This window comes from Rhinatrema bivittatum, chromosome 6, assembly GCF_901001135.1.
Source record: "Rhinatrema bivittatum chromosome 6, aRhiBiv1.1, whole genome shotgun sequence".
NCBI lineage: Eukaryota > Metazoa > Chordata > Amphibia > Gymnophiona > Rhinatrematidae > Rhinatrema > Rhinatrema bivittatum.
Window position 1 is genome coordinate 177,210,568 of NC_042620.1, and position 27,575 is coordinate 177,238,142.

A 27,575-nucleotide genomic window follows, 5' to 3' on the forward strand; every position below is an offset into this window, starting at 1 on the left:
TTGCTTTTCTCACTTACTGGCTAAATTTTCCAGCTTTTACTCTTCTGGCAAATACAGGTATTTCTTGGTAGTTTCCATCAAACAAAGTAGCTCTCATTCATAGAAGTGCTCTGCTTAATAGTAGTGCTACAGTAATGCCTAGATCTCAGAGGAGCGAATACACTTTGGCTTGAAGATACCCAAATCAGATGCTGCAAACCCTGTAATTCAGGAGACAAAATTTCTACCATCACAAATGAGTTTTCAATTACATTTTCCTTGATGAAGGTTTCCTGCTTATAGGATTACACCACATAACAGCAGCTTCAAACAATGTTTGTAGTAAAGGTGCTAAAAATCATGACAGTACAATGCCAGCAGGTGCACAGCACCTCTCTACTTCGTCAGAGGGTTGCTAACACAACCCAACATTCCTTAGTCCCAGCCTCTCTACTCCCAAATAGAGTGAGAGTAAAAGGACACAGCGTTTAAGGTATTTCTGTGGTCAAAGAATTTAAAATTTTGGCAAAGTAATATTAAAAGGGGGGAGGAAGGGAAGAGTTCTTCTTTTTGCAACCCTTTACTGAAATTTTAAACATCTCAAAGTGATCATTATAGGGAACTTAAGAAGAGAAATAGGCCTTTGTGTTACCAATGTATGGCTACTTAGTGATATCTAGCTCAAATCTGCTATATTTTTCATATATTCAGATAGGGAATAATAAAACCACATTAGGAAGCTCAGGCTAGCTCTTTTCTAAAATGACATCATCAGGCAATGACCAACATCATGTGAAGGAACAAGCTCTTCAAAGAAAATTCCTGGGCTTTGTAATTCATTAAAAGGAGAGTCGTCTCTTTTGCTCCTTTAATAGCCTCAAAAAATGGCTTTTTAAACTTTAGCTGCTGTTTTACAGATGTCCCACCATCATTGCTCAAGCCACACTTCCATGGCTTTTCCAAATCCCGAAAAAAATGCTTCCCACAGAGCAGTTGCATATTGAGTGTCCAAAACAAACAGTAGGCCCAAACTAAACCACTGAATAAACATAAACATATGACATACACTATAAGAACCTGCTCCTGCAGCAATGAAAACGTCACTTATCTAGAAAAAAATGAAAAATAAAATATTTTTTTATTAAATAGAAATAATCATGCAGATCCCACTGAGTGTAACAATAAAATAGAGAATGTGTATTTAGAGCGAAAAAGCAAATACGCTAGAAAATGACTCTAGATTTCAACCATTCTCTAAAAATACGAAATAAAAGGTCAACCAAAACAACTGCAGGTGACACCAGTTTACTGGCTTAACCTAATACATATATGACTAGCATTTAAGATAGTAGTGTATTACGTTAGTCCAATAAAAAGGGAATTGCTTACAAACTGGATTAACAGGACAACCACACCAATTTATTTAAAACGTGAAGAAATCTCTAAAGCACATGTCCTTAGTGTAGGGACTTACATATCCCAGCTCATGAAAGATGGGTTTTCATTAGTCTGTAAGATAGCAGCAGTCTTGAAAGAGAAGTGTTTGAGAGAGGCTGCATGGGTTCTGGGCAGCTCTTTGGCGATGTTCTGCGGCTCCTGTGTCAGAGGGATGGGCACTTATCGTTCCACCTAAACACAATAGTCCTATCTTTAATTTTTTTTCTATTAAACTTTGGTGTGGGAGTTTTTCCCCTTTTCCCCAACGAGAAGACATTTCAACCCTCTGCAAATCTTTTTGTGATCAAGGATATCTACCCGTGTACTAGAAATTCATAGCTATCGGGCTGCATTCTATTTTTTTATAAAGGAGAAGTATTTTTTTTGTATCTGCATTTTCTGAGGAGCTATCCCATCCTGCCAAAGGAAAGCAAAGGCTTCAAGAGATTACAATTTCTCCCTTGATATTTGTAATCGTAACAGAAGAACTCGCACTGGTTCTGGAGGAAAGTCATGGAGGGAAGGCTCAATGGGACCTATGGAACCTTTACCACTGATTGCTTGTGTGTATTGTTGCTGGACCGTATTCCTAAATTGACTGATTCTGAAAAAAGATTTTATGTTAGCTCTTACCATTTTACTTATCTGCTTCAGAAAAAATTTGTATTTATTAGAACACCACTTTGAGGTGTTGAAACCTTTACTTATGGGACTGTGATACTGATCCTTTTGGGCCTAGAAGCACTTGCTTCCCCTCTATCTGGAAGAACCAACAGGACATGCAGCGAGTTTGCTGGCCTCAGCAGTACCTTGAGGTGTGCCTCTTCCACTATGTGAATCCTGAAAAAGAAGGGATTACATTTGTATAACAAGCAACAGCTGCAGCAAAACTGCTCTGCTTATGCTTATAAACTGCTTGTTAGTTTTATTTAGTGAAATGATGTTAATGCAATATTTAACTTACAAAACCAAGAAAGATTATTTGTGGGTAAAAAATTAGCTAATGCTGCTACAAGAATGAACAAATTAATACAGGTAAAATATTTAATCTGACCAGGATCCTAATGTCATTAAATCTAGAAAAATAACACAGCCCTTTCCAGAATAGCTGTATGCTCAGCTATGTATTCTATTGCAGAAAAGTAATTCTAACCAATGTCTGGAAGAGTTATTACCAGTCAAAAAACAACCATGCACAGACAACCCAAAATGTTGAATTTTTTTTTTTTTACCCAGTGTCCTCACCAGAGAGCCCTTCAAACTTGTGGCTAACCTTAGTAAACATATTTTGCATATATTTCCATAGTTAATTATAATATTTGCATATTACTCTATCAAACAGAGAAATTCCTCAGCACAAGATGGCAGTTTTATGTTCAAGACAGTTAAAGGAAAGTGCCTTCTAGCAAAGTTAGACTTATACAATGTTTTAAAAATAAATAGCTACATTTTTTATTTCCAACTTAATGTTAAATAAAAAAAAATCAATATTTTAAGAGTTAATGCAAGTAAAACATTATCTGAGGGTGCAAATACAAATTTAAGTTTTTAACACATTTTGTATATTTTTTTCTTTAATACAGGCATAACACAGTGATGGAAGCAATTTACATATATCATTAAGACAGATCTCTCATTGCGATAAATATGAACTGAATGAAGATTAAAGTGCTGCAAACAAACCAGTGATGTCCTCTGCAAGCCTGAAGAGAAGCCCAGAACAGAATTCGGCTCAAATCACATAAGTGCACCTCCCCAAAATGAATAACAAAGCATTTTGGAGAGTTTGGATGTGAAACAATCTTGGGCGCTGTCATTTGGGACAAGAGGTTATATTTGCATGATCTCGAGTAACGTTTCTCAAATGTGGCCCCCGCAGATGAGAGTCGGTGAATGATAATTGGGTATTTCAGGGAAATAAAAATGGTCAATGCAGCCACCAGCGTCAGTTGGTTGTTATAGCTCTTGAAGCCACCCAAAAATTTGTGGTGAGAACCTCTGATCTGGAAATGTCTTTAATGAAAAGGGCAGGTATAATCCCATATCAGCAGTGGCCGTATTGGTACATTGCCAGGTTTACAAGTGCGGGCCTATGTGCTGGCAAATTACTGCCAAAAGCCACGGAGAGCCTTAAACCAGACTTGCACTTGTACTCTCGCAGTCAAACAGTCCCATTTATCACAGTAAAGCAGGACACGCCCCATTCTAACAAATTACATAAGTGGTCAGGTATCAGCTGCTTGTTAGCAATGTATTTTGCCATCTGGGTTTTCATAACATTTTTTTTTTTTTACAATAAAAAAAGAAACAAAAGCAAACTATATTACTTCCCAGTTATGCAAATAGGAAGTCATATCCTTAACATTATCCACTGTTCTGCGATTTCTTTTTTTCCTTTTCAAAGAAATCTTGCTAGTTACCACAGCATCCCCTCCGAGGCTGCTGGTCTGTTCCATGAAGTGTAAGACCTCTGTTTCTGGCTGCATGAGCTGGATTCTGTGTATCTGTTTTTGGCATTTTCTTTGCTGCACAGAGTATATAAAAAAAAAGTCAGCCTGTCAATTAAACCTTACTGGAGAGACCAGTGTTTTAGACAATATACTGTTTGCATGTTCCATACAAGAAACTGCACCCAAGTCAGACGATCCCAGATTGAAGATTTTCTGCACATCGCTGCAGAAAACCATCATTTTTTATCTTCTGGAACATATTTTAGAAATTCTTGCTTTTTCAAGACAAAGGTGAATCATTCAATTTGAGACAGCCACAATTCATCCCAGCAAGTTATCAAAAAATGGAGGGATTAATTCTACATTCAAACCTTGGTTGAATGCCAAGGAAAGCTTACATTAATATTCCTCTATTGAAAGGATACAATATGTACATTATGCCTTCAAAAGAAAACCGTACTCACCAGGTACTGAGTGGAACAAGTACCTGTTCTAAAAGTTTTAAATTGTTCATGTGGTTTCCTGCAATGCTTAATACCTTAGGTTCCGCCATGTTTGGAAAAGCATTATAAAGCACATTATACACAACAGGAATTAAATGAAGGTTATTTCCTGGTTACACACCATCAAAATGTGCAACAAGAACCAATCAGGTACAAATATGCACAATGTAATTTGTGAAGCTCTCCAGACATGGCAGTAGGCATAGAACTGAAGGTAAAACATTTAGAAACTAATTTACAAGACTAATTTGTATGTACTCAGTTTATTTTTAAATCCCTTTTAGACTAGCACTGTAAAATAACTATGCCGTTTTACAAGCCTTGCAGGGCACAGCCATAACTTTCATATGGAAAGGAAGACCACTCGACATGTTAATACAATCAAAGGTGATGCGGGGAGGGGGGGGTGTTGGGTCTCCCGAACTTCCAACGGTATTATTGGGAGTGTAGGGTAACATGTATATGGGAACGGGTAAGTGTGGATTCTGCGCAGGCATGGGTGTCCTTGGAGGAGGGCTGGACTAGGGGGTATAGTTTAGCCTCTCTGCTAAGCATGCCGAGAATGACTCCAATGCTGAGGCTGATTATCTGGAATCATCTCATAATAGCTCATACCTTTCGGGTGTGGAGGCAGACGCAGATATTGTGGTATTCTGGAGAGGAGCTGGGTACGTATTTGATATCGCTGGGGCGGAACCCGTATTTCTCCCCATGCACACTATCTCCTGATATTAGGCTATGGGAGATTAATAATCTGAGACTTTTAGGACAGTTATGGACAGAAGGAATGTTAAAAACCTTTAATGAATTATTGGGAGAATTTCAAAACCCTATCAGTACTAGGTATTTGTATTTGCAATTGCAAAAGGTGTTGTCTCACATGAGTCCCATAGCAGAATTTTTGGAAGAGAGTGAAGGTATCGAGGGGGTTTTGAGTTGTAAGGTCAGAGCACAGCACCTGATATCAGTGCTTTATAAATCATTTAGATCTGCTGTATGTGGGAACAGGACCTCAAATCATTTAATCCAGGTGTGGAATTCAGGTTTGGGGTGCAAATATGATGAGAAAGATTGAAAATAAATATTGAAAAGGTCCAGACATATAACAATCTATAATAAAAGTCAAGAATTACTGTATTAATTGTTGCATAGAATGTATGTACCCTGACATTTTTTGCTAAATTTAATAATTTAGATAAACACCGTTGGAGAGGGTGCAGTTAGATTGGAACATATATACATGTGATGGGGGTGTAGGGAGATCCAGGTATTTTGGACTGAAGTAACTGACTGTATTACAAGGATATGTGATTAACAGCTGGAGGAGAAGGTGGAGTTGTTTCTGCTGGGTTGATGGCCCACTAGAAGCTTGATGATGGGCTGTAGGAAGTTGGTTGGTCATCTTTTCATTATGGCATGTGTAACAATTGCCCATCATTGGAAATATACTCCTTGACCAACGAGATTGGAAAAGTAAGGTGGCTGAGATAGCTGTCATGGAAAAACTGACCTATATGCTGCTGGACAAGTTGGATAGATATGAAAATGTCTGGGGTCTCTATTGGACATGGCAGAAAGCAGATTTGACTGCTTAAAAGGGTGGGGTATACATTTTGGGAAGGTTATGGGCATGGGGTGAACAGAGGATATTAAATTTTAAGATGGCAAATCGGTATGCTCGAGCTGCTGTAAAAAATGTGGTTCGTGCTGTGTCATTGCTATTATTTGTTGTTTGATTATATTTTGATGTTTAAAAGAAACTGGAAAATAAAAAGTTATAAAAAACAAACTATGAATGGCAGGCCCCTCCCTCCACCTCAAGAGAAAAAACAAAAAACTATGCATGGCTCCTGGATCAATTCACTGGGCACATTTCATGTTCTTCAAGGGATAAAAGCAAACTTACCTATTGCTAAAAATAAGTCATTAACATTCATAGCAGTCTTAGCTGATGTTTCCATGAACAACAAGCCAGTATCTTCGGCATAGGCTTGTGCTTCCTGCAAAAGGAATCATTCCATTTTTATCAAAAAAAGGCCATTCACATCAGCTATAATCGAATGAGCAGTACAGTGCCAAGAACAAGCTGGTAACATTTTGTAAAGCATCTTGAAACCTTGGAAAACTGCTATTTAGTAAATTTGTGAAGACATTTCTTTAAAGTAACTGTTAGCACCAATGTACATGGTTACTGTAAAAGATATGATAAGAATGAATAGGAAGGAAAGGGATAAGGTGAAATTATTACTTACTTTCCTTTCCTTAAATGCAGTCAGACCAGTCCGGAGAAGTGGGTTAGGCACGCCAACTAGCAGATGGAGACAGAGAACAATAAGTTTGTTGATGACACTCCTTATATATCTGTGTGGACACCAGCCTGCCGGTATTCCTGTAACAAGCCAACTGAGGGCAACATTAATAGAATCATAATAGCAGTTATTATAATTACATTTATCATTATCATCATTATGATCAGTATCTTTATCTATTACTCTTCCAGAAGAAATTAAGGACAAAGCAACGAAAGAAGAGTATCAAATAGTAGCATAAGAAACCACTCACCGTCGGCAAAGCATAAGGAGACATAACGCTTTCCAGCCCTGCTTATTTACCTGCGAAAAACATTTGCTGTAAGGCATAGAATAAACGAAGACACTGAAGATAGCAGTAGCATAGGGAGAATCCTGGACTGGTCTGACTGTATTCAAGGAAAGGAAATTATCAGGTAAGTCGTAATTTCACCTTCCTCTTCATTCAATCAGACCAGTCCAGACAAAAGGGAATTACCCAAGCTAATCCCTAATAGGGTGGGATGCTTCCCAAGGCCACTGCAAAACTGCCGAGGTGACAGATGCTACCTCTGCAACCCTGACATCCAGACTTCAACGTCCAGAAAGGGATGCAACACAGACCAAGATACTGCTCTACAGATCTCCAAGAAGAGAGCAATTACAGCTCCACCCAAGAAGAAACCTGAGCCCTCGTGGAACGACCCAGAATCTAGTTTGGTAATGGAGTACCAGACTTCACATAAACTTCTGTAAACATCTCTTTAAACAAATGAGCCACCGTAAGTCTAGTGGGCGCCCTATTTCTCCGCACTCCAATACACAAAAGAAAAATTAGATCAGATCTCTCAAAAAAGCTAGAGATCCTGAGATTTTCTATAGGATGTCCTCTTATGCCCAAGGATCGAAGCAGTGCACACTGTTCTGAAAGTGTCAACCTGCTAAATGAAGAGCATGAATGTGACTGGTTAAAATGGATTCTGAAACTGCTTTTGGTAGAAAGGAAGGAACCATACAAACTTGGACCCAAATCCTTGAAAAGTACAAGAAAGTGCATATTAGTAAGAAAAGCATCTTCGGAGTAAGCAATTTAGCAGAAATAATCTTAAAAGGAGCAAACTGTGATCCCGCCAAGAAAGACAAAACTAATTTCTTATTAACTCCTCTACTCACTGATCAGCTGTAATTTAGGTCCATCTCTGAAAGAATAGAGAAAACAGCCACCTAATTCTGCAACCTGAGATAGGATCCTTAAGCCCTCATTGCATTGCTGTAAAGGAGCTGGGGCCTGCCTTTCTGCCCTTATCTACTTTCATAGTTTGAAGTAAAATGAATCTCCGGCGGAACCTTAGTTCAATCCTTCGGGAGGTATGGGACCTTAGAGTTGCCCAATGCCTTTGTCAACCTCTCCAGCTCTTTACCCACAAAGAGCTGACTCTAAAAGGGATGGCCTAGTGAAATCAGTCATAGAGATAGAGACTGCTGATCAGAAGCAACTCCGAGAAACAGCTGAACTGTTATTATGGATGCTACCCCTCTGGCTGAGGAGCACACCAGAGCATATCTGACCCCAGCCATTCACATAGTCCCTGGCTCTAATGGTTGGAAATATTGCCCCAAGTCTTCCTGGGCCTTCTGCATCAGACATATTTCGGAGCTGCTGCAACAGAGCAACATGCCATTATTGGAAAACCAAGCACCCAGCCCTAAGGCCTGTCTTTTTTTGCATGACATTAAGTACCACCAAGATGTCCACCCTAGGAAAACGAAATTCCTTGTTCTCCTGTGGATACAAGCAGATCTTTCACAAACTTAATGGAGTCTACTGGGAACAAGGGAGGTTCTGCCACCTCCTAGCAGACAAACAAGCATGCAACTGCTGAAAATTAAGACACTAAGCCAGTCCCATGGAGATAGCAATATCTACCCCTTTCTGGGAGCATCCTCTCTTCTTGTAATCTGCTGAAACTAGCCAGTGGAGCCTGAGAACATCTGTCAGGGATGTAACCGACTCAGAACTAGGGACTGCACATTATAGGGTAATATTCTGTGTAGACAGACACATCTGAGACCACTATTATTGACCCTTTCAGCAACTGCAACAGCCATGACAAAGACATCTGTGGTGCTGGAGATTCTTCCTTGCATTCCTCCTCAACATAGGGACTGGGAGAGCAGAAGGCCAGCTCTTGACTACAGAAGAGACATCACACTCATCCCTCAGGAGGACCCTCTCCCTCCAATGGTCTCTCTTCACTGATCCCTTGTATCAGTCTGTTAAGGCTCTCCAGGGAATTCCCTGAAAATACTTGTGCTGCTGTGGTGAGCCTTTGCCAACCTGGGCTCCAATTGAGGGCAATAATACTGGGAAATTGCAGAGAGTTCCTAGAACTGCACCTGCTCCTTTTAAAATACTTGTAGACTTCTGACAAAAAAGAAACCTTTGAAATACAGTATAAGGCCAGTAGAAATTATCCATCATAGAGGAATCCTACACTACTGTCGCACAGTGGCCTAAGAGGGACTGCGGGATCCAAAACATTTCCCTCTGCATCAAGGAAAGGAGTAACAAACACCCCAGTACTGCAACAGTCTTGGTGGCCAAAAGGCAACCACAGAAACAAAAACACACCCTCTCACGGCTTCAGGACCACCACCAAAACCCCCAGGGTTGCGGCAGCTAAGACAGCTGCAAAGCCACCATGGAATCCACAATATGCCCTTCAGAGTTAATGGTTAGAGAGCCCATTTAAGAGAAGTGTGAAGCTGAAAACTCCTTTCCTTCTCTATGCTGGTACATATCTTACCCTGGGCTCCATTCCAATCCAGAGGTATTAGAGATCAGAGGCAGATCCTGCACCTGCACCCTGCCTCTATAAAAGCCTGCAAAATTGTTGCTCAGGGCCAGGAAGAAGTATGCAGTCTGGAATGAGGCTGCCCTTTTGTAATAGTAGCCACCACAAAATCTGAAAATGCAACTCTCTGGGCTCAGGCAACCATGGTGGATTTAGGGACCACTGCGGTTTTTAAAATACCGTATGCCTCTTCAGACTCTGAGAAGGAGGACCGTACCCCTCCCCCAACAGTGCTTCATTGCAATAAAATGGACACTGGAGCCCCCCCCCCCCCCCGAAACCTGAGCTCAGCTGAAAAGTGTCAACTGAACATCTCAGCTAATGATCACTCCGCAGACACAACCTGCAATGGTAGTCCTGAGCTTTGCAACAATCCTGGCAACATCTACTACTTTTCTCACACTAGAGGCCAAGCAGAGCATGGTTCTGTTCTATATTCTTCTTGTGCCGCCATCATATGCTCATCGCTGGATGACATGCAGTCCCCAACAAATTAATATATGGACACTTCAGCCAGCACCAAACTGTTTTCACACAATTTCAAAGTACCCTAACCATTACCTGCAGCTTGGCGAAAACACAGTGCTGCCAGATGTGGAACACCTGCTGAAAAGCTGAGAAGACTTACCTGCACTGTTCCATCATTCCGACAGCATTCAGAGCCCACTTCTGAAGACACTGCGCTAAGATTACATGCTGTGCAGAGCACAGGCTTTGCATTCCCCCACTCTACAACTCCCTCTCAAACATTGCCCATAGTGCAAAATGCCCAAACCAGGTACACACACAGGCTTAGTCTGCTGCCCAAACAGAGGGCAGCCCTACTCACCAGTTGCCACAAACCTTTAGCTGTTGAATTTGCCAGCATTCCCCTTTGTGTGTTTATTTTTTTAAGCTTTACTGCTGCAGCCAGAAACAGGTTCAAGACTTTAAAGCGAAAGCAGCAAACATAACCTGAGAGTAAGGAAGACAGGAATGGAAGAAAGAGTAGAAAGTCTTTTCATCAGTCTCCATGAAACCCTCTTGGTCCTGGAGTATACCACTGAAGGAGAAAGCACAAGGCTTTGGACCTGAATTGGCTCTGAATACTCCAAGGCAGGGGGGAGGGGGAGATAAAGGGGTCCAAGTACTTACCTTCGGATAGCCCTCTGATCTTAGGCGGTGCTCTAATGAGGAAGGAAGCCTAAAGATGTCACCTCAGGAGCTGTCAACCATACAGAATTCCTCTTTGATTTAGGGTCACGCTCAACTGAGTGAGGGAGAATTCATCTCTCACCTCAGGAGCTGCACACCAGAATTTTTCTGTTTACCTTGTCTAACTAGAGAACATCCCAATTCCTGCTGACAAGACAAGCAGCTAAGATAGACTCTCTGACGTCAGTAAAAATGGATATTGGCCTGTTTGGCTACCTGCAGTGAAATGCAGAGATGATAGAGACTTGCAGTTGCTGTATACATGACCAGCTAGTCAGATTTACAGGTCCTTCCATCCTAGATGGCACTAAAAAGAGCTAAAGAGAAACAGAAGGACAATTGATGCTGTGTGAATCTGTGCCACTAGAACACTAGGGGCCTCTTTTTATGTCTCTGGGGCCAGTCTGAAAGCAGGACTTATCAGTGCATTGTCGGCTAAGAACATAGGAACATAAGAAATTGCCAAACTAGGTCAGACCAAGGGTCCATCAAGCCCAGCATCCTGTTTCCAACAGAGTCCAAACCAGGCCACAAGAACCTGGCAATTACCCAAACACTAAGAAGATCCCATGCTACTGATGCAATTAATAGCTATTTCCTAAGTAAACTTGATTAATAGCAATTAATGGACTTCTCCAAGAACTTATCCAAACCTTTTTTGAACCCAGCTACACTAACTGCACTAACCACATCCTCTGGCAACAAATTCCAAAGCTTAATTGTGCATTGAGTGAAAAATAATTTTTTCCGATTAGTTTTAAATGTGCTACTTGCTAACGTCATAGAGTTCTCCCTAGAGCTTCTATTATCCGATAAAATAAATAACTGATTCATATTTACCCGTTGTAGACCTCTATCATATCCCCCTCAGCAGTCTCTTCTCCAAGCCGAACAGCCCTAACCTCTTTAGCCTTTCCTTCTAGGGGAGCTGTTCCATCCCCTTTATCATTTTGGTCACCCTTCTCTGTACCTTCTCCATCGCAACTATATCTTTTTTGAGATGCAGCGACCAGAATTATACAGGTAGTCCTCGGGTTACGACGGTCTCGAGTTACGTTGTTTCATGGTTACGACGCTTTATTACGACGCCTTATTCCGACTTACGGTTACGACGCTTTATTACGACGGACGTCTTATTCCGACTTACGTGGTTGTGCGTCGTAACGCGAACTACGTTCAGCGGCTGACGAATACAGTGTGGTACTGTACTGTACAGTTCGAGACAGAGGAAAAAGAGTCTTCTGCCAGCCATATCACCCTTCATTATGGCTCCCAAACGTAAGCCAGACTCTTCTGATGCCAGTGCATCAAAGAAAAGGAAGGCCATCACCATGGAGGTGAAATTAGATATCATAAAGAGATCTTATAAGGGGGAAACGGCGACAGACATTGGCCGGTCATTAGGACTTAGTCGTTCTACTGTTGCTACGATTATCAAGGATAAAGATCGTATCCTTGAACATGTGAAAGGATCTGCTCCTATGAAAGCGACAGTAATAACAAAGCAGCGTAGTGGGCTTATTATTGAGATGGAAAGATTATTAGTGCTGTGGTTGGAAGACCAAAATCAACGCCGTATCCCTGTGAGCCTTATGGTTATTCAGGAGAAGGCTAGGCGATTGTTTGAGGCATTGAAAAGAGAAAAGGGGGAAGGAAGTGAAAGAGAAGAGTTTGTGGCGAGTAGAGGTTGGTTTATGAGGTTTAAGGATCGTGCCAACTTCCATAACATTAAAGTGCAAGGTGAAGCTGCTAGTGGTGATGAGAAAGCAGCAAGTGAATTTCCCAAAGCATTGGCTGAGATAATTACGGAGGGGGGTTACTGTGCTCAACAAGTGTTCAACGTGGATGAGACAGGTTTGTTTTGGAAGCGTTTGCCTAACCGTACGTACATCGCCAAGGAGGAGAAGTCAGCACCAGGTCATAAAGTCTGCAAGGAGAGACTGACTTTGCTTCTTGGGGGCAATGCTGCTGGTGACTACAAACTGAAGCCCATGCTAGTGTATCAGGCTGAGAATACAAGGGCACTCAAGGGCATTTCCAAGGGTCAACTACCAGTCATCTGGAAGTCTAATAAGAAGGCATGGGTGACACTTGCAGTGTTTGAGGACTGGTTCACCAACCATTTTGTGCCAGGCGTGGAGCAGTACTGTACCTCCAAGGATATCCCCTTTAAGGTGTTGCTAATTCTGGACAATGTCCCTGGACACCCTGCCCATCTGGATGACTTTCACCCTAATGTCAAGGTGGTTTACCTTCCACCTAATACCACTGCCCTAATACAGCCTTTGGACCAAGGAGTCATTGCTACATTCAAAGCCTACCACCTCCAAAGGGTCATTGGTAATGCTTTAGGAGCAACAGAAAAGAATAAGGACTTGACTCTAAAGGACTTTTGGAAAGCATACAACATCCTTGATGCTGTGAAGAACATTGCCGATTCCTGGGATGAGGTGAAGCAGACCAGTATGAATGGTGTGTGGAAAAAGCTGTGTCCCCAGTTTGTGAATGATTTCACAGGGGTTCAAGAGTCAGTGACTACTGTCATAAAGAACGTTGTTATTATGAGTAAGACAATGAATCTGGAGGTGGAGGAGGATGATGTCACAGAGCTACTGGCATCTCATGGAGAGGAGTTATCTTCTGAGGACCTCATTCAACTGGAGAAGCAGATGATAGAGGAAGAGGAAGATGTACCAACCCCAGAACCCAAGAGATTTACAAGGCAGGGCTTGGCAGGAGGATTTGCCTTGATAGAGAAAGGGTTGTCAAGGTTTGAGGCTGAGGATCACGACACGGAAAGGTACACTAGGGTTGCCAGAGGAGTCATGGATTCCCTTAGGTGTTACAAGGAGACCTTGGAGGAGAAGAAGATGGTCTCCTTCCAGGCTAACCTGCAGCAGTACTTTAAGAAGGTAGAGAGACCTGCAACAGATCCTGTACCTGTACCCTCTACTTCACCTATCCCTCTGGACTCACCTGCCAATCTTGACTCGGCTGCCCCAGTATCTCCAGCACCTTCTGCAGCTTCCTCCCAATAAGCCTGTTCTCTCTTTGGAATTGTTCTCTGTTTTTTACAGTACAGTACGTAAGTACAGTTTTTTTTTATTACAGTACTGTACACTGTTTATGACTGTACTGTTGTACAGTATTTCATTATTAAACCTACTGCACAATATTTTACTGTACTTGTGTGTTTATTGATAATTACTAACTAACTGTGTTAGTATAGGCTAAGTGTTTACAGTACTGTATGAACGTATGGTCCGACTTACGTCGAAATTCGGTTTACGACGCTGCGTAAGAACGGATCAACGTCGTAAGTCGAGGACTACCTGTATACAGTATTCAAGGTGCAGTCTCACCATGGAGCGATACAGAGGCATTATTACATTTTCTGTTTTATTCACCATTCCCTTCCTAATAATTCCTAACATTCTGTTTGCTTTTCTGACTGCCACAGTACACTGAGCTGACGATTTCAATGTATTATCCACTAGGACACCTAGATCTTTTTCCTGGGTGGTAGCTCCTAATATGGAACCTAACATCATGCAACTAAAGCATGAATTATTTTTCCCTATATGCATCAACTTGCACTTGTCCACATTAAATTTCATCTGCCATTTGGATGCCCAATCTTCTAGTCTCGCAATTTATCATAATCTGCTTGTGATTTAACTATTCTGAATAATTTTGTATCATCTGCAAATTTGATTACCTCACTCATCGTATTCCTTTCCAAATCATTTATAAATATATTAAGAAGCACCGGTCCAAGTACAGATCCCCGAGGCACTCCACTGTTTATCCTTTTCCACTGAGAAAATTGACCAATTAATCCTAGTCTCTGTTTCCTGTCTTTCAACCAGTTTGTAATCCATGAAAGGACATCGCCTCCTATCCTATTACTTTTTAGTTTCCTTAGAAGCCTCTCATGAGGGACTTTGTCAAACGCCTTCTGAAAATCCAAATTCACTATATCTACTGGCTCACCTTTATCCACTTGTTTATTAACCCCTTCAAAAAATGAAGCAGATTTGTGAGGCAAGACTTGCCTTGGGTAAAGCCATGCTGACTGTATTCCATTAAACCATGTATTTCTATATGCTTTGTGATACTGATCTTTAGAATAGTTTCCACTATTTTTCCTGGCACTGAAGTTAGGCTCTCTGGTCTATGGTTTCCTGGATTGCCCCTGGAGCCCTTTTTAAATATTGGAGTTACATTGGCCACCCTCCAGTCTTCAGGTACAATGGATGATTTTAATGATAGGTTACAAATTTTAACTAATAGATCTGAAATTTTATTTTTGAGTTCCTTCAAAACCCTGGGGTGTATACCATCTGGTCCAGGTGATTTGTTACTCTTTAACTTGTCAATCTTTGCTACTACATCTTCCAGGTTCACAGTGATTTGGTTCAGTTCATCTGAATCATCACTCTTGAAAACCATCTCTGGAACTGGTATCTCCCCAACATCCTCATAAGAACATGCCATACTGGGTCAGACCAAGGGTCCATCAAGCCTAGCATCCTGTTTCCAACAGTGGCCAATCCAGGCCATAAGAACCTGGCAAGTACCCAAAAACTAAGTCTATTCCATGTTACCGTTGCTAGTAATAGCAGTGGTTATTATCTAAGTCAAATTAATTAATAGCAGGTAATGGACTTCTCATCCAAGAACTTATCCAATCCTTTTTTATGTTAAATCTGTTTTTATTATAAATAATGAACATTACCAAAGCATAACATTTGGTACATATTTTCTTAACTCTATCCATATTTTTACCCCTCCTCCCATAACCCTACCTCCCCCCATCCCTCTTTCCCTCCCTGCATCGAAGAAGCACAAGGATCACATATCAAATATCTATACGATTTAAAAAAAAGACTTTTAGATTAAAGCAGCTATACTAACTATACTAACCACATCCTCTGGCAACAAATTCCAGAGTTTAATTGTGCGTTGAGTGAAAAAGAACTTTCTCCGATTAGTGTTAAATGTGCCACATGCTAACTTCTTGGAGTGCCCCTAGTCTTTCTATTATCCGAAAGAGTAAAAAAACGATTCACATCTACCCGTTCTAGACCTCTCATGATTTTAAACACCTCTATCATATCCCTCATTAGTAAACACAGAAGCAAAGAATGTATTTGTCTTTCTGCAATGGTCTTAATGCCCCTAAGAGCCCCTTTAACCTCTCGGTTATCTAACAGTCCAACCTCCCTCACAGGTTTCTTACTTTGGATATATTTTAAAAAGTTTGATTATGAGTTTTTGCCTCTACAGCCAACTTCATTTCAAATTCTCTCTTAGCCTGCCTTATCAATGTTTTACATTTAACTTGATAATACTTGTGCTTTTTCCTATTTTCTTCAGATGGATCCTTCTTCCAATTTTTGAAGGATGTTTTTTGGCTAAAACAGCCCTCTCACCTCACTTTTTAACCATGCCTGTAATCGTTTTGCCTTCCTCCCACCTTTCTTAATGCATGGAATACATCTGGACTGCGCTTCTAAGATTGTATTTTTAAACAATATCCACACCTGTTGTACACTTTTAACCTTTGCAACTGCATCTTTCAATTGTTTTCTAACTATTTTCCTCATTTTATCAAAGTTTCCCTTTGAAAATTTAGTTTTGGAGCTGTAGATTTACATATTGTCCCCTTTCCAGTCATTAGTTCAAATTTGATCATGTTATGATCACTATTGCTAAGTGGCCCCACCACAGTTACCTCTCTCACCAAATCCTGCGTTCCACTAAGAATTAAATTTAAAATAGCTCCCTCTCTTGTTGGTTCCTGAACCAATTGCTTCATGAAGCAGTCATTTATTCCATCCAGGAATTTTATGTCTCTAGCATGTCCTGATATTACATTTACACACCTTCAATAATGGGGTAATTGAAATCTCCCATTATTAATGCACTGCCAAATTGGTTAGCTTCCCTGATTTCTGTTACCATTTCATCATCTGTCTGATCATTTTAGCCAGGTGGACGATAGTATACGCCTATCGCTATACTTTTACGGAACACATATGGGATTTCTACCTAGATAGATTCTACTGAGCATTTAGTCTCTTGTATGATCATTATCCTGTTGGACTCTATACCCTCAAACAAACAACAAAGAGCAACAACAGAACCTGCATGCGAAAAAAACAATATACTCGGTGAAAGATATTATTGTGCGTTTCTTCAATTTTTAATATTTGATTTTCAATTTTTTAGTTCTTCAAACCGCATCAGCAAGCCTGACAACGTGATTTGTGGAAAACCAAAGCCATTCTGTCTAATCAATCATCTGCGGTTCAAAAGATCACAAATAGTGCTTCCAATGTTATAAATTTTGTAGCCAATATACCCTCTATACCCTCCCAGGCATAAAGTGATACACCCCCACCAAGTTGATCCTCCCTATCATTGGGGTATAATTTGCACCCTAATATAGCATTGTCCCATTGGTTATCCTCCTTCTACCAGGTCTCTAAAATGCCAATTATGTCTATCTCATCATTCACTGCTATACATTCTAACTCTCCCATCTTACTTCTTAGACTTCTGGCATTGGCATACAGACATTTCAAAATGTGCTTTTTGTTGTATTAACAACCTTCTTTTCAGTTGATATGGATAATTTGGAATTCTTTAGCTCAGGTGATTCTTTACTTATAGGCACATGGGCTACTTTTGCTTTTATTAGAACCTCTCTGTTGGGATACCCTAACTCTCCTGTTTCATTAGTATCCTTCAAAGATTCATTGCTCCACACCATGCACTGCTAAGTGACTGTCAGCTTTCCCCCTTGTTCTAGTTTAAAAGCTGCTCTATCTCCTTTTTAAAAGTTGGAACCAGGCTGCTGGCACTATTTTGGTTAAGGTGGAGCCAGTCCTTTCAGAAAAGTCTTCCCCTTCCCCAAAAGATTGTCCATTTCCTTACAAAACTGCAATCCTTCTTCCCTGCACCATCGTCTCATCCACGCATTGAGACTCTGGAGCTCTGCCTGCCTCTGGGGACCTGTACGTGGAACAGGGAGCATTTCAGAGAATGCCACCCTGGAAGTTCTGGATTTCAGCTTTCTACCTAAAATCCTAAATTTGGTTTCCAGAACCTCCCTCCAACAGATATGAACAAGTGACAATTGTCAGGCTGACTGATTAGTAAACCTAGAGAAAGAAACAAAGGACCTGAAAAAAAGCATGAAAATCAGCCTATTAAAGCCTTAATTGTATATCCACTTGACTATGCATGAAGCTGCTGAATTATGCATAGGTAAGCCCTTAAAAACAGTGGCATGCAAGTACTCAGGGTCGTTCTCAGTCAATTGTTACCCATCCAAAAGAAGACGACAACCTATCCAAGTGCTGCTCCCCCCTGCATCCTGGGCAGAAGCAACTTGCAGACACAAAGGGCACAGCAGAGCAGGTCCTACTCACTACCAGTATCAGAGACTGGAGAGTTGAACAACTCCTGCTGCTTCAGTGACAGAAGCTGTCATCTCTACCTCCATGCCGAAAACCTGGAAGGGAGGGACCACCAGACTAAGAACCCCAAGAGCATATGTGGCTGCAAGTCCCGTATTGGTAAGAAACTGTGGTTTAGTGGGTTATGGAGTTAAGGATTTATTTTTTTTTAGCCCTTTACATATATAAGTTCAGTATAGGGGGATATGATGCTAGCATTAATTCTGTAATGTGATAAGTACCAGATGTCAAGCATGTTTTTGTAATTATTTTATTTTTTGTTTCCCTAATGACAAGTGCTGTCCCTGTATTAGTGTCATTATGGTAAGCCCTGAATAAATAAGACTTTCCTCAGACAAACTGTTTGATAAATTCTCTATGGAAGAGGACAGGAGAGATCGCTGGTAAATAAGGAGGTACACTCTTCTCCTTACACAACCAAGCCTTTGCTTCCAAGCACAGGAAGCTTTGTCCATCATCTGCTGGAGACAGAGAATACTGGCAAGCTGGTGACAGCACAAAGGAACATAAGGAGTGATTACAGTAAGTCAATTGTCCTATGTTTCCATCTGCTGGTTGACATGCATAACTCACTTTCTGGATGAAGAGGAAATCCTTGTCTTTTCCCAAAGAGAATGACTGCAAAGCAAGGGAGAAGCAATCAATGGGCTCTATTTAAGCAGACTTTGGGTGTTTGCAGGAAGACCTGAGATAAGTTCCTGCAGGCTGCAAAAGGAAACCTGTGAGGGAGACACATCTAGCTCCCAAGATAAAGGATATTATTAAAAAGTATACATTGTTTAACAAGTTGCAGGAGGCAGATCTGGGGCAGGAAGCTAATGCTTAGGCATTTCAATATAGTGCAAGTGAGATTTTGTTAGCAACACTGAAGTATCTAAAGGCCAAGGCCCAATTGTAAAATTAAAAATAAACCTATTGTTTTAAAAAGATATTCTAAAGCCTGGGGGGGGCAGCCTGATTAAGGCATGCGAAAACTAGGAATGGTGCGGAAGGAGATCCCAAGGAGTCTGCCAGAAGAGCTTATAATTTAAAAAATAAGCCAAGGGAAGTCAAATGATTTTCTCAAAACTTTAAGTGGCAGAAAAAGTTCTAAATCAAGAAAGTCACACAATCTGTAACAGTCATGCATCATCTAGTGAACTATTCAAGAGGAACACATTAAAGTCTGCATTCAAAACATATCACGGTTTCACAAATTGTCTAAATGTGATGATGGGAACCACAATGCAAACCTGAGTTATTTTGACATCAGAGGGATTTTTCATCAGAACAAGCACAGCCTTGTTTTTACTTGTTTATGTATATTGTAATCTGTTTAATTTGTTTTATTATCTGTTTTATGTATTTATTGTGAATGTTTTTATGTAAGCCAATTTGAACTTTGGATAGTGGGATTTACATTTCTAAATAAATAAATATATGTTACAACTCCCAGTGCACAGCATTTTGAGCCATTTCAGCTTTTATTCTAAGGCTGTTAGACACACTGGTGTTTTTTCAAATAGCACAGGCATTCTACTTGATCAGGTATAGCTAAGTTTATAATAACTGAATAGCTCAAAGTGTTCTTATGCTACGCCATACGAGTCTTATAAAATGTCTGGCATGTATGGTACTATTACTATAATATAAATTATATAATCCCACCCTTAATGGCTGCTTTGAGTGAGAAGGAAATTATCAGGTAAGTAGTAATTTCTCATTTCTCCATGCAGAGCAATTAAGGGATAACCCTTTATTCAAGCTATCCTGCAAAAATTCCAAAATGAGCGGGATCATCACCCCAGGCTTCAAACACTTGCCAAACTCGCACATAAGTCAAAGAAATGGAGAACTTTCTATCTCTGAGCAAAGTGGAAATTACTGCCACAGAGAATTCACGTTTCAGCAATCGAGCCCTCTCAAGGGCAATACCGAAGACAAAACGGAGTAGGATCTTCGTGAAGAACCGGACCCTGACTTAGCAGGTTCCTGTGTGCTGGAAGTCAAAGGGGAGAGTCCCCCAGGAGCTGCCGCAAATCCACATACCATGGCTCCTGGGCCAATCTGGGGCAATCAAGAGCACCATCCTTCTGTGGCGCTCGACCTTTCGGATCAATCTGTCCAACATGGGCCATGGAGGAAAGGCATACAGTAACTTGTCTTCCAGCCACTCCTGCACTAGGGCATCAATCCCCAATTACTTTGGATCTCTCCTGCGACTGAAGAATTGCAGAATTTTCACATTGCAAGAAGTCACCAGGAGGTCTAGGAATGGGGGACCCCAGTGACCCAGAATCAGCTGAAATGCCTCGTCTGACAAGCCCCATTCTCCTGGGTCCAGACTCTTGCTGTTGAGAAAGTCTGCTCTTTCATTATCTTTTCCTGCTATGTGTAAGGCTGAGATCATCTGGAGATGCACTTCTGCCCATTCAATAAGCTGATCTATTTCCTGCAACGCTTGCTGGCTCTCAGTTCCTCCCTGCCGATTGATGTAAGCCACAGTGGTTGCATTGTCCGACATTATCCGGACCAATCGACCCTGCAGTCTGTCACTGAACTACAAAACATGTCAACTGTCTGCCCTGACTTCCAGATGACTGATGTTCCAGAGAGATTCCTTTGCGTTCCAGCACCCTTGTGCAATCAGCTCCTGACAGTGAACTCCCCAACCAAGGAGGCTTGCATCTGTTGTCAGTACTAGCCAGTCCAGTGGTGCTAGAGAAACTTCCTTCCTTAAATGATCTGCCTGCAGCCACCACTGCAGTTGGGAGGAGACTTCATCGGCATGACGAGCTGAATCGAATAGTCTTGAGACTGCGGGTTCCACCAAGACAGCAGGGAGCACTGAAGAGGACGTATATGTGCCTTCACCCACAGGACATCTTCCAGGGTCACTCCCACTAAGCAAAGTACTTGCAGGTAAGCCCACACGGTCAGGTGCAGAGGGTTCAATAACAGATGGAGCTTTTTCGAAAAACTTCTGAATGTGTGCTTCCGGCAGGAAAACTTTGCCCTGCCTCTTGTCGAACCAAATCCCGAGGTATTCCAATAACTGAGAAGGCTGAAGACTGCTCTTGGTCAGTTTCACCACCCTGCCAAGCTCCTGCAATAGGGAGATCACCTTGCGGGTCACTCTGCAGCTCTCTTCCAGCGACTTGACTTGAATCAGCCAATCGTCCAAATATGGGTGTACGAGGATCCCATCTTTTATCAATTCTGTCGCCACTACCACCATTACCTTGGAAAAGGTCCTTGGGGCAGTGGACAGATGAAAAGGCAAGGCCCGAAACTGATAATGGCATCCCAGAACTGCGAACTGCAGTTGCTCTAGTCTGATGTGAATATGAAGATATGCCTTGGACAGATCCATGATCAGAAACTTCCTTGATTCCATAGCCATTACTACCAAGCGCAATGTTTCCATGCGAAAATGCGTCACCCGCAGATGACTGTTGACACCTTTGAGATCCAGGATAGGATGAAAGGAGCCCTCCTTCTTTGGCACAATGAAATAAATGGAATAATGCACCCGTAGTTTCATGAGACTCGTGCACTGGAACCACAGTCCTCAAACTGAGGAGCCTTGCCAATGTAGTTTTCTTCTGTAGCAAGTGGCAGAGAGACACCATTATCACGTCCAAGGAACACTGTGAAACTCCAGTGCATATCCTTCTCGTATCACCTCCAGGACCCATTGATCTGATGAGATCTCGACCCACCTCTGATAAAAGAGAGTGAGGCGTTCCTCTATCTCCTGTTCCTGGGGGTGAGTTGGCAAACATTCATTGGGAGGGTTGGAAGGTTCCACTACCCAAACCCATGCCCTTTCTTGGCTGTCGGGAATGAAAGGACTGAGACCTACCAAAAGGCTGAATTCTCTGAAGGATCATTCATCTATAGGGGAGAAAATGCCTCGGTCCTCTAGTACGACCTCTCATGTTAAAAAAGCATGGTGTTTGCTTCTTATCCTCTGCCAAATGAGGAACCAGGGATTCTCCTCACTTATTGGCTAATTCTTCCAACTCGCTCCCAAATAAAAGTGAGCCTTTAAAGGTCAATTTGGTAAGGTTAGCCTTGGAGGTCACATCGGCTGACCAATTTTTCAGCCATAACTGATGCCTGGCCACTACAATGGAAGCCATTCCTCTGGCTGAACAGCAGACCAAATCACAGCCTACATCTGCTAAGAAAGCAGCAGCTGGCTCCATAACTGGCCTGGAGTTCACCCCAGAGTCATCGACATTCTGAGAGAGAAGTAAACAAGACTGAGCCATCAAGGAACAATAAGAAGCGATCTGCAAGGTCATTGCCACTGCATCAAATGCCTGCTTAAGGATAGTCTCAGTCAGTCTATCCTCAACTCTTCTATCAAAATATCTTGCCAACCTGTTCCTGGGTCAAACCAATTTGTTCTGTCTTTTTCTAGAACTCTGAAAAGTACATCTTTCCAACAACCTGAAAAACCTCAAGTTTGCAATGAAAGAAAACATGTATCCCCTGAAGTGTTCTCTAATTCAGTTCTCTCTAATCTTCCTACTCCTCCTCCCACAGATATTCAGCACGCGGTCTCAGACTGGAATACAGCTATTTCTACAGCTTTAGACGCTACACTTCCGCTTAAATGCCACCACACTCACCTTTCACCATCTGCGCCATGGTTTTCTCCTGAATTAAGAGCTCTTAAATCTAAACTACGACAACTAGAGCGTCACTGGCATAGAAAGCCTAGTCAAGACAACAGAGGTGCTTTCTATGCATGCATAAGTTTTTATAAGAAGCAAATTTCCTCAGCTAAAAAATATTACTATGCCAAATAAAACCAACAGGCTAATGGTAATTCTGCTACATTATTTAACACTTTAAATCTATTACCAAATCCAAAACAAAAACCTTTGACTTCATTGACTCTGACTTATGCAACAAAATTGCTCATCACTTTAGCTTTAAAGTAACTAACATTTCTAATGAATTTCATCACTTACCTATACCAAACTCCAACTTATCCCCAGTTTTGAGTACATTGTCCAGCTCTGATAATGTTGACTCTTCTACCGTTGTATAAATTCTATCCAAACTCAAAATTTCTCACAGCCCATTTAAACCCTACACTGGATATCTCCCACAAGCTTATGAGTATTTATCCACTCACCTAGCTGCATTAGTTAATCTTTCTCTCTTCTCTGGTTCTTTTCCTCTCTAAAATGTACTTCAATTCTTCCAATTCCTAAGAAACCCAACATAGATGCCTCTGACTTAAATAATCTCTGCCCTATTGCTTCCCTAACATCTTTGGCAAAAATCATTGAATCCGTGGTCCTACATCAGCTATCAGACTATATCTCTGATAAGTCTATTTTTCACCCTAATCAACATGGCTTCCGAAAGGGACACAGCACCAAAACCCTTCTTCTTTCTACCTTTGATAGCATAATTCAAGGATTTGACACAAACACAGATTACATTTTGGTTCTTCTTGACATCTCTGCAGCTTTTGACACCACAAACCACCAGATACTCATTAATGGGCTAAAATCAATTGGCATATCTGATACAGCCCTTAACTGGTTCATCTCATTCATCTCCAATCGTTCCCAAAAAATTGGTATCTCCCAACATCATTCCAATTGGTTCACGGTCAACTCGGGTGTCCCTCAAGGTTCTGCCCTATCTACCATCCTTTTCAATATTTACTTGTTACCTCTTTGCCGTCTTTTGGACGATTTAGGGTTATCTTTCAAAATCTATGCAGATGATATTCAGTTTTTTGTCCCACATAATTCTTGGTCCACAACACTCTCTTTTGTATCTCTATGCATTCAGGCTATCAAAACTTGGCTATCACATAACAGACTCAAATTAAATACCTCAAAATCAGAAACATTCCACCTGTCAACAATCCCTCTTTCCTCCTGTTGTCCCCAACTCACCTTAACATCGACAACCGTGCTATTCCAATTTCTTTCAAAACGCGATACCTTGATGTTATACTTGATTCTTAACTTTCAATCTCTAATCACATATCCACTATTGTCAAACATTCCTATTACAAACTCCACATTTTAAAAAACTTAAAACCTCTACTATTTCATAATGAGTTCCATTTAATTCTTTCAAACCATTATATTATCTAGTCTTGATTACTGTAATGGCCTATTCTTAGGCCTACCAGAGTATACTTTTACGCCTTTTACAGCTTGTTCAGAACGCTGCTGCATGACTCTTATCTAACTCAAACATTAGAGATCATATTGCACCAGTATTATCGGCTCTTCATTTGCTCCGTTTCATTTCACATTCAATACAAAATTCTATGTATCATTCACAATCTGATTCACAATTCATCTATTCTATGGCAATGCATGGTACTTAGGATTTACCATCCATCAAGACAATTACGTTCTTCTGACAAACGTTTACTAGATATTCCCACCATTCATCTTGCCAGACTAGATCTTACTTTCAACCCTGAGCCTTTTCAGTTGCAGGCCCTTCTCTTTCAATTTCAGATTAACTCCCTCCAGCAAAGACTTTGAAAAAAACTTAAAAAACTTATTTATTTAAACTTGCTTTTAATTAATCTCTTTATTTTAACACTTTGTTTCTCGGACTCTTATAATTACTTTGCTTTTTAACTTGTGTAATGTCATTATTGTTATGTTGTCCTTTTATTGTGCATGTGTAACATTGTAAACTGCTTGGGTCTACCTCCTTTGTATCAAGCGGTATAAAAGAGTTTTTAAATAAATAAATAAGCATCCTTCAAAGTTGCTCCTCCTTCCACGGGACTAGTGGTCCACTTGGAGACTGCACACACAAGTACATCTACCTTTGGAAAACGTAAACGCTCTCCTGCCACTGGATCCAAAGGGTACAGGCCTTCCAAAACCTGACCTCCTTTGAAATTAGCTTCTAGAGTGCCCCACTCAAGATCAATTAATTCTGGAATGGCTTCCATCATGGGAAAAAACAGGAGGCCTTACACAAGGAAACCAAAATGGGATTTTTCTTTGGCTCAGTCACAGCGTCTGCTCCAGGAACTCTGAGCATTTTCAAGCTCTAGGAAATCAGAGCTGGCAGCTCATCTTTATGAAAGAACTGTAGCATGGTTCTATACAATACTAATCCTAGAGGAATTTCACCATCCTCAGGGGAGTCTGGATCAGCGTCATCATCCGTGTCATCCGGACCTTCATCGCGAAGTCCCTCTGCTACACTAGCAGTACTCAGACGCTTAACAGTAGGTCCCAGCTCTGAGAGTATTACAGAGAGCTGAAAATTGTGCTTGGTGAAAGAACTGCAATCCCTAGAAAATCTCTACCCACAAGGTAGAAATATCCAATTCAGTAGGTACTTGAGGCGTACACACTGAGCTACCATCCCCTGCTGAGGACCAGTGAGGGGAGTTCCAAAATCAAGCGCCCCACCTGCGCCTTCTATACCCAGGCCTATATTCGGCTGGGAAAGAACCAGGCTTAGTGAAATCAGAAGGCAATTCTCCCTAAGCCTCCAAACAGTGCTGGCACAAGTTAGTGGGCACTCCTGGCTGAGATGCCCAAATAAGAAAGGCAGTGTAAAGAGAAAGGTGCTTAGGTTTCTTAGGCATAGGCGCCATTATGGCCGACAATGTGCTTAAGCAGCGGCCAGAGGCATAAGTCTAGTTATTTTTTTTTTTGTATGTCCAAAAACACTAGGCATCCAAAAATTAGGTATACAACACTTAAGCATCTCACATCTAAGCATCCCAATGCCTAGGCGTCTAAAACTAAACGCCATAAAAAAAATTGAAGCGCACAATGAAACTCGGGCACACAGGTAGGTGTGTGGTTACTTAAGGTGCCGCAAAACGTAGACCCATGGAATACAAAGCCCGATTAAGCATCCAAAAGCTGGATGCACAGCTAGACACACAGAGTGAACCGACAATCCTGTAGAGGGCAGCCTAAGAAAAGCATGCAAAACGCTGTTGTGGCCTACCACGCGGCACGCAATGAAAAAGCCTCACAGCGGGACCTAGCCTACAGAGACTGCTCAACCCGCCAGGCTGCCCATGTCCCTCAACCTCCCACAGAGTGGGACGAATGTCAGAACAGCGTGCCGAGCACGGAGACCGAGAAAAAGGAGGAAGCCCTACACTACAAAAGCCTCCTTTTACGTATCTGTAAATATATTTAAATTTTTTTTTAAAAACTTATCTGAGTCAGGCTTCCTGCACCTCTTTCAGCCGCTTAAGCTGCTAAGCCTACACTGGTTGCAAAACCAGCTACTGGACCAAGGGACTCATCTGAGGGACCAGAGAAATCACCTCAGGAATTCTCAGCTGGGGGAGGAACCTTTTGGTATCGCCGCAAGAGAGTGGGGCAGTGTAATATTCTTAATTTTCCTTTTACAAAATGATGCAATCCCCAGTAGGGAGATGCACGTCCACCATCTGCTGGAGACAGAGAATACTGGCAGGCTGTCGTCACTACAGGAGTATATATACTGTGAAGTCAGTGTTTTCTGTCTCCATCTGCTGGTAGATGTTCTGGATTCATCCGGCTGAATGCTAAGAAATAGTATTATAATAAAAAAGCACATTAGGGCCTTTATTCAAGTGCATTGTCTTCCAATGGGCAAGAAGTCGTCTTGTGGAGATGAATCTAAATTAGAGAACAATTTATCTATGGATAAGCTTGCGTTAACTGCTTTGTTGGAATCATGAAAAGATCCATCAATTGAGAGAGCAATGATTTTAGTATCATTTGTCTTGGAGTCTGATAGGGCCTGGGACCTAAAGTATTTTTTTTTTCTTAATAAGGACCTTGATTTTTATGATGCGAAAGTTAGAGTTTACCCAGACCTTTGCAGAAAGGCTCAGAGTAAGAACATAAGAATTGCCATACTGGGTCAGACCAAGGGTCCATCAAGCCCAGTATCCTGTTTCCAACAGTGGTCAATCCAAGTCACAAGAACCTAACAAGTACCCAAACATTAAATTAATCTGAAGCTACTATTACTTATAAATTAATAGTTTATGGATTTTTCCTCTAGGAACTAATCCAAATCTTTTTTAAACCCAGTCACACTAACTGCTGTAACTACATCCTCTGGCAATGAATTCCAGAGTTTAACTATGCGCTGAGTGAAAAAGAATTTTCTTTGATATGTTTTAAATGAGCTACTTGTCCTGTAGTCCTATTATCTAAGAGAGTAAATAATCGGATTTACATCAACTTTTTCAAGTCCTTTCATGATTTTGTAGACCTCTATCATATCCCCCCCCCCCCCCCCCTCAGTCGTCTCTTCTCCAAACTGAACAGCCCTAACTTCCTTAGCCTTACCTCACAGGGCAGCCGTTCCATGCCCCTTATCATCTTGGTCACCCTTCTCTGCACTTTCTCCAGTGCAACTGTATCTTTTT

At 41.3% G+C, this 27,575-nt stretch overlaps 1 protein-coding gene and 1 long non-coding RNA gene across 5 annotated transcripts in view; one reads left to right on the forward strand and one right to left on the reverse strand.

Annotated features, from left to right (window-relative positions):
* LOC115093848 overlaps positions 1-3,708 on the forward strand; it is a 33,015-nt gene extending 29,307 nt beyond the window's left edge. Inside the window, exon 3 of the long non-coding RNA XR_003857423.1 lies at positions 3,000-3,708. This is a non-coding gene — a long non-coding RNA (uncharacterized LOC115093848). The remainder of the gene's footprint in view (positions 1-2,999) is intronic.
* LOC115093846 (ras-related protein Rab-5B-like) overlaps positions 1,099-27,575 on the reverse strand; it is a 131,077-nt gene continuing 104,600 nt past the window's right edge. For all 4 annotated transcript variants that reach the window (XM_029606186.1, XM_029606187.1, XM_029606188.1 and 1 more), the window contains 2 exons: positions 6,276-6,369; positions 1,099-3,941 (listed from right to left, as the gene is read on the reverse strand). In XM_029606186.1, coding sequence (XP_029462046.1) covers positions 3,829-3,941; positions 6,276-6,369 — 207 coding nt within the window. In that variant the 3' untranslated portion in view covers positions 1,099-3,828. The remainder of the gene's footprint in view (positions 3,942-6,275; positions 6,370-27,575) is intronic.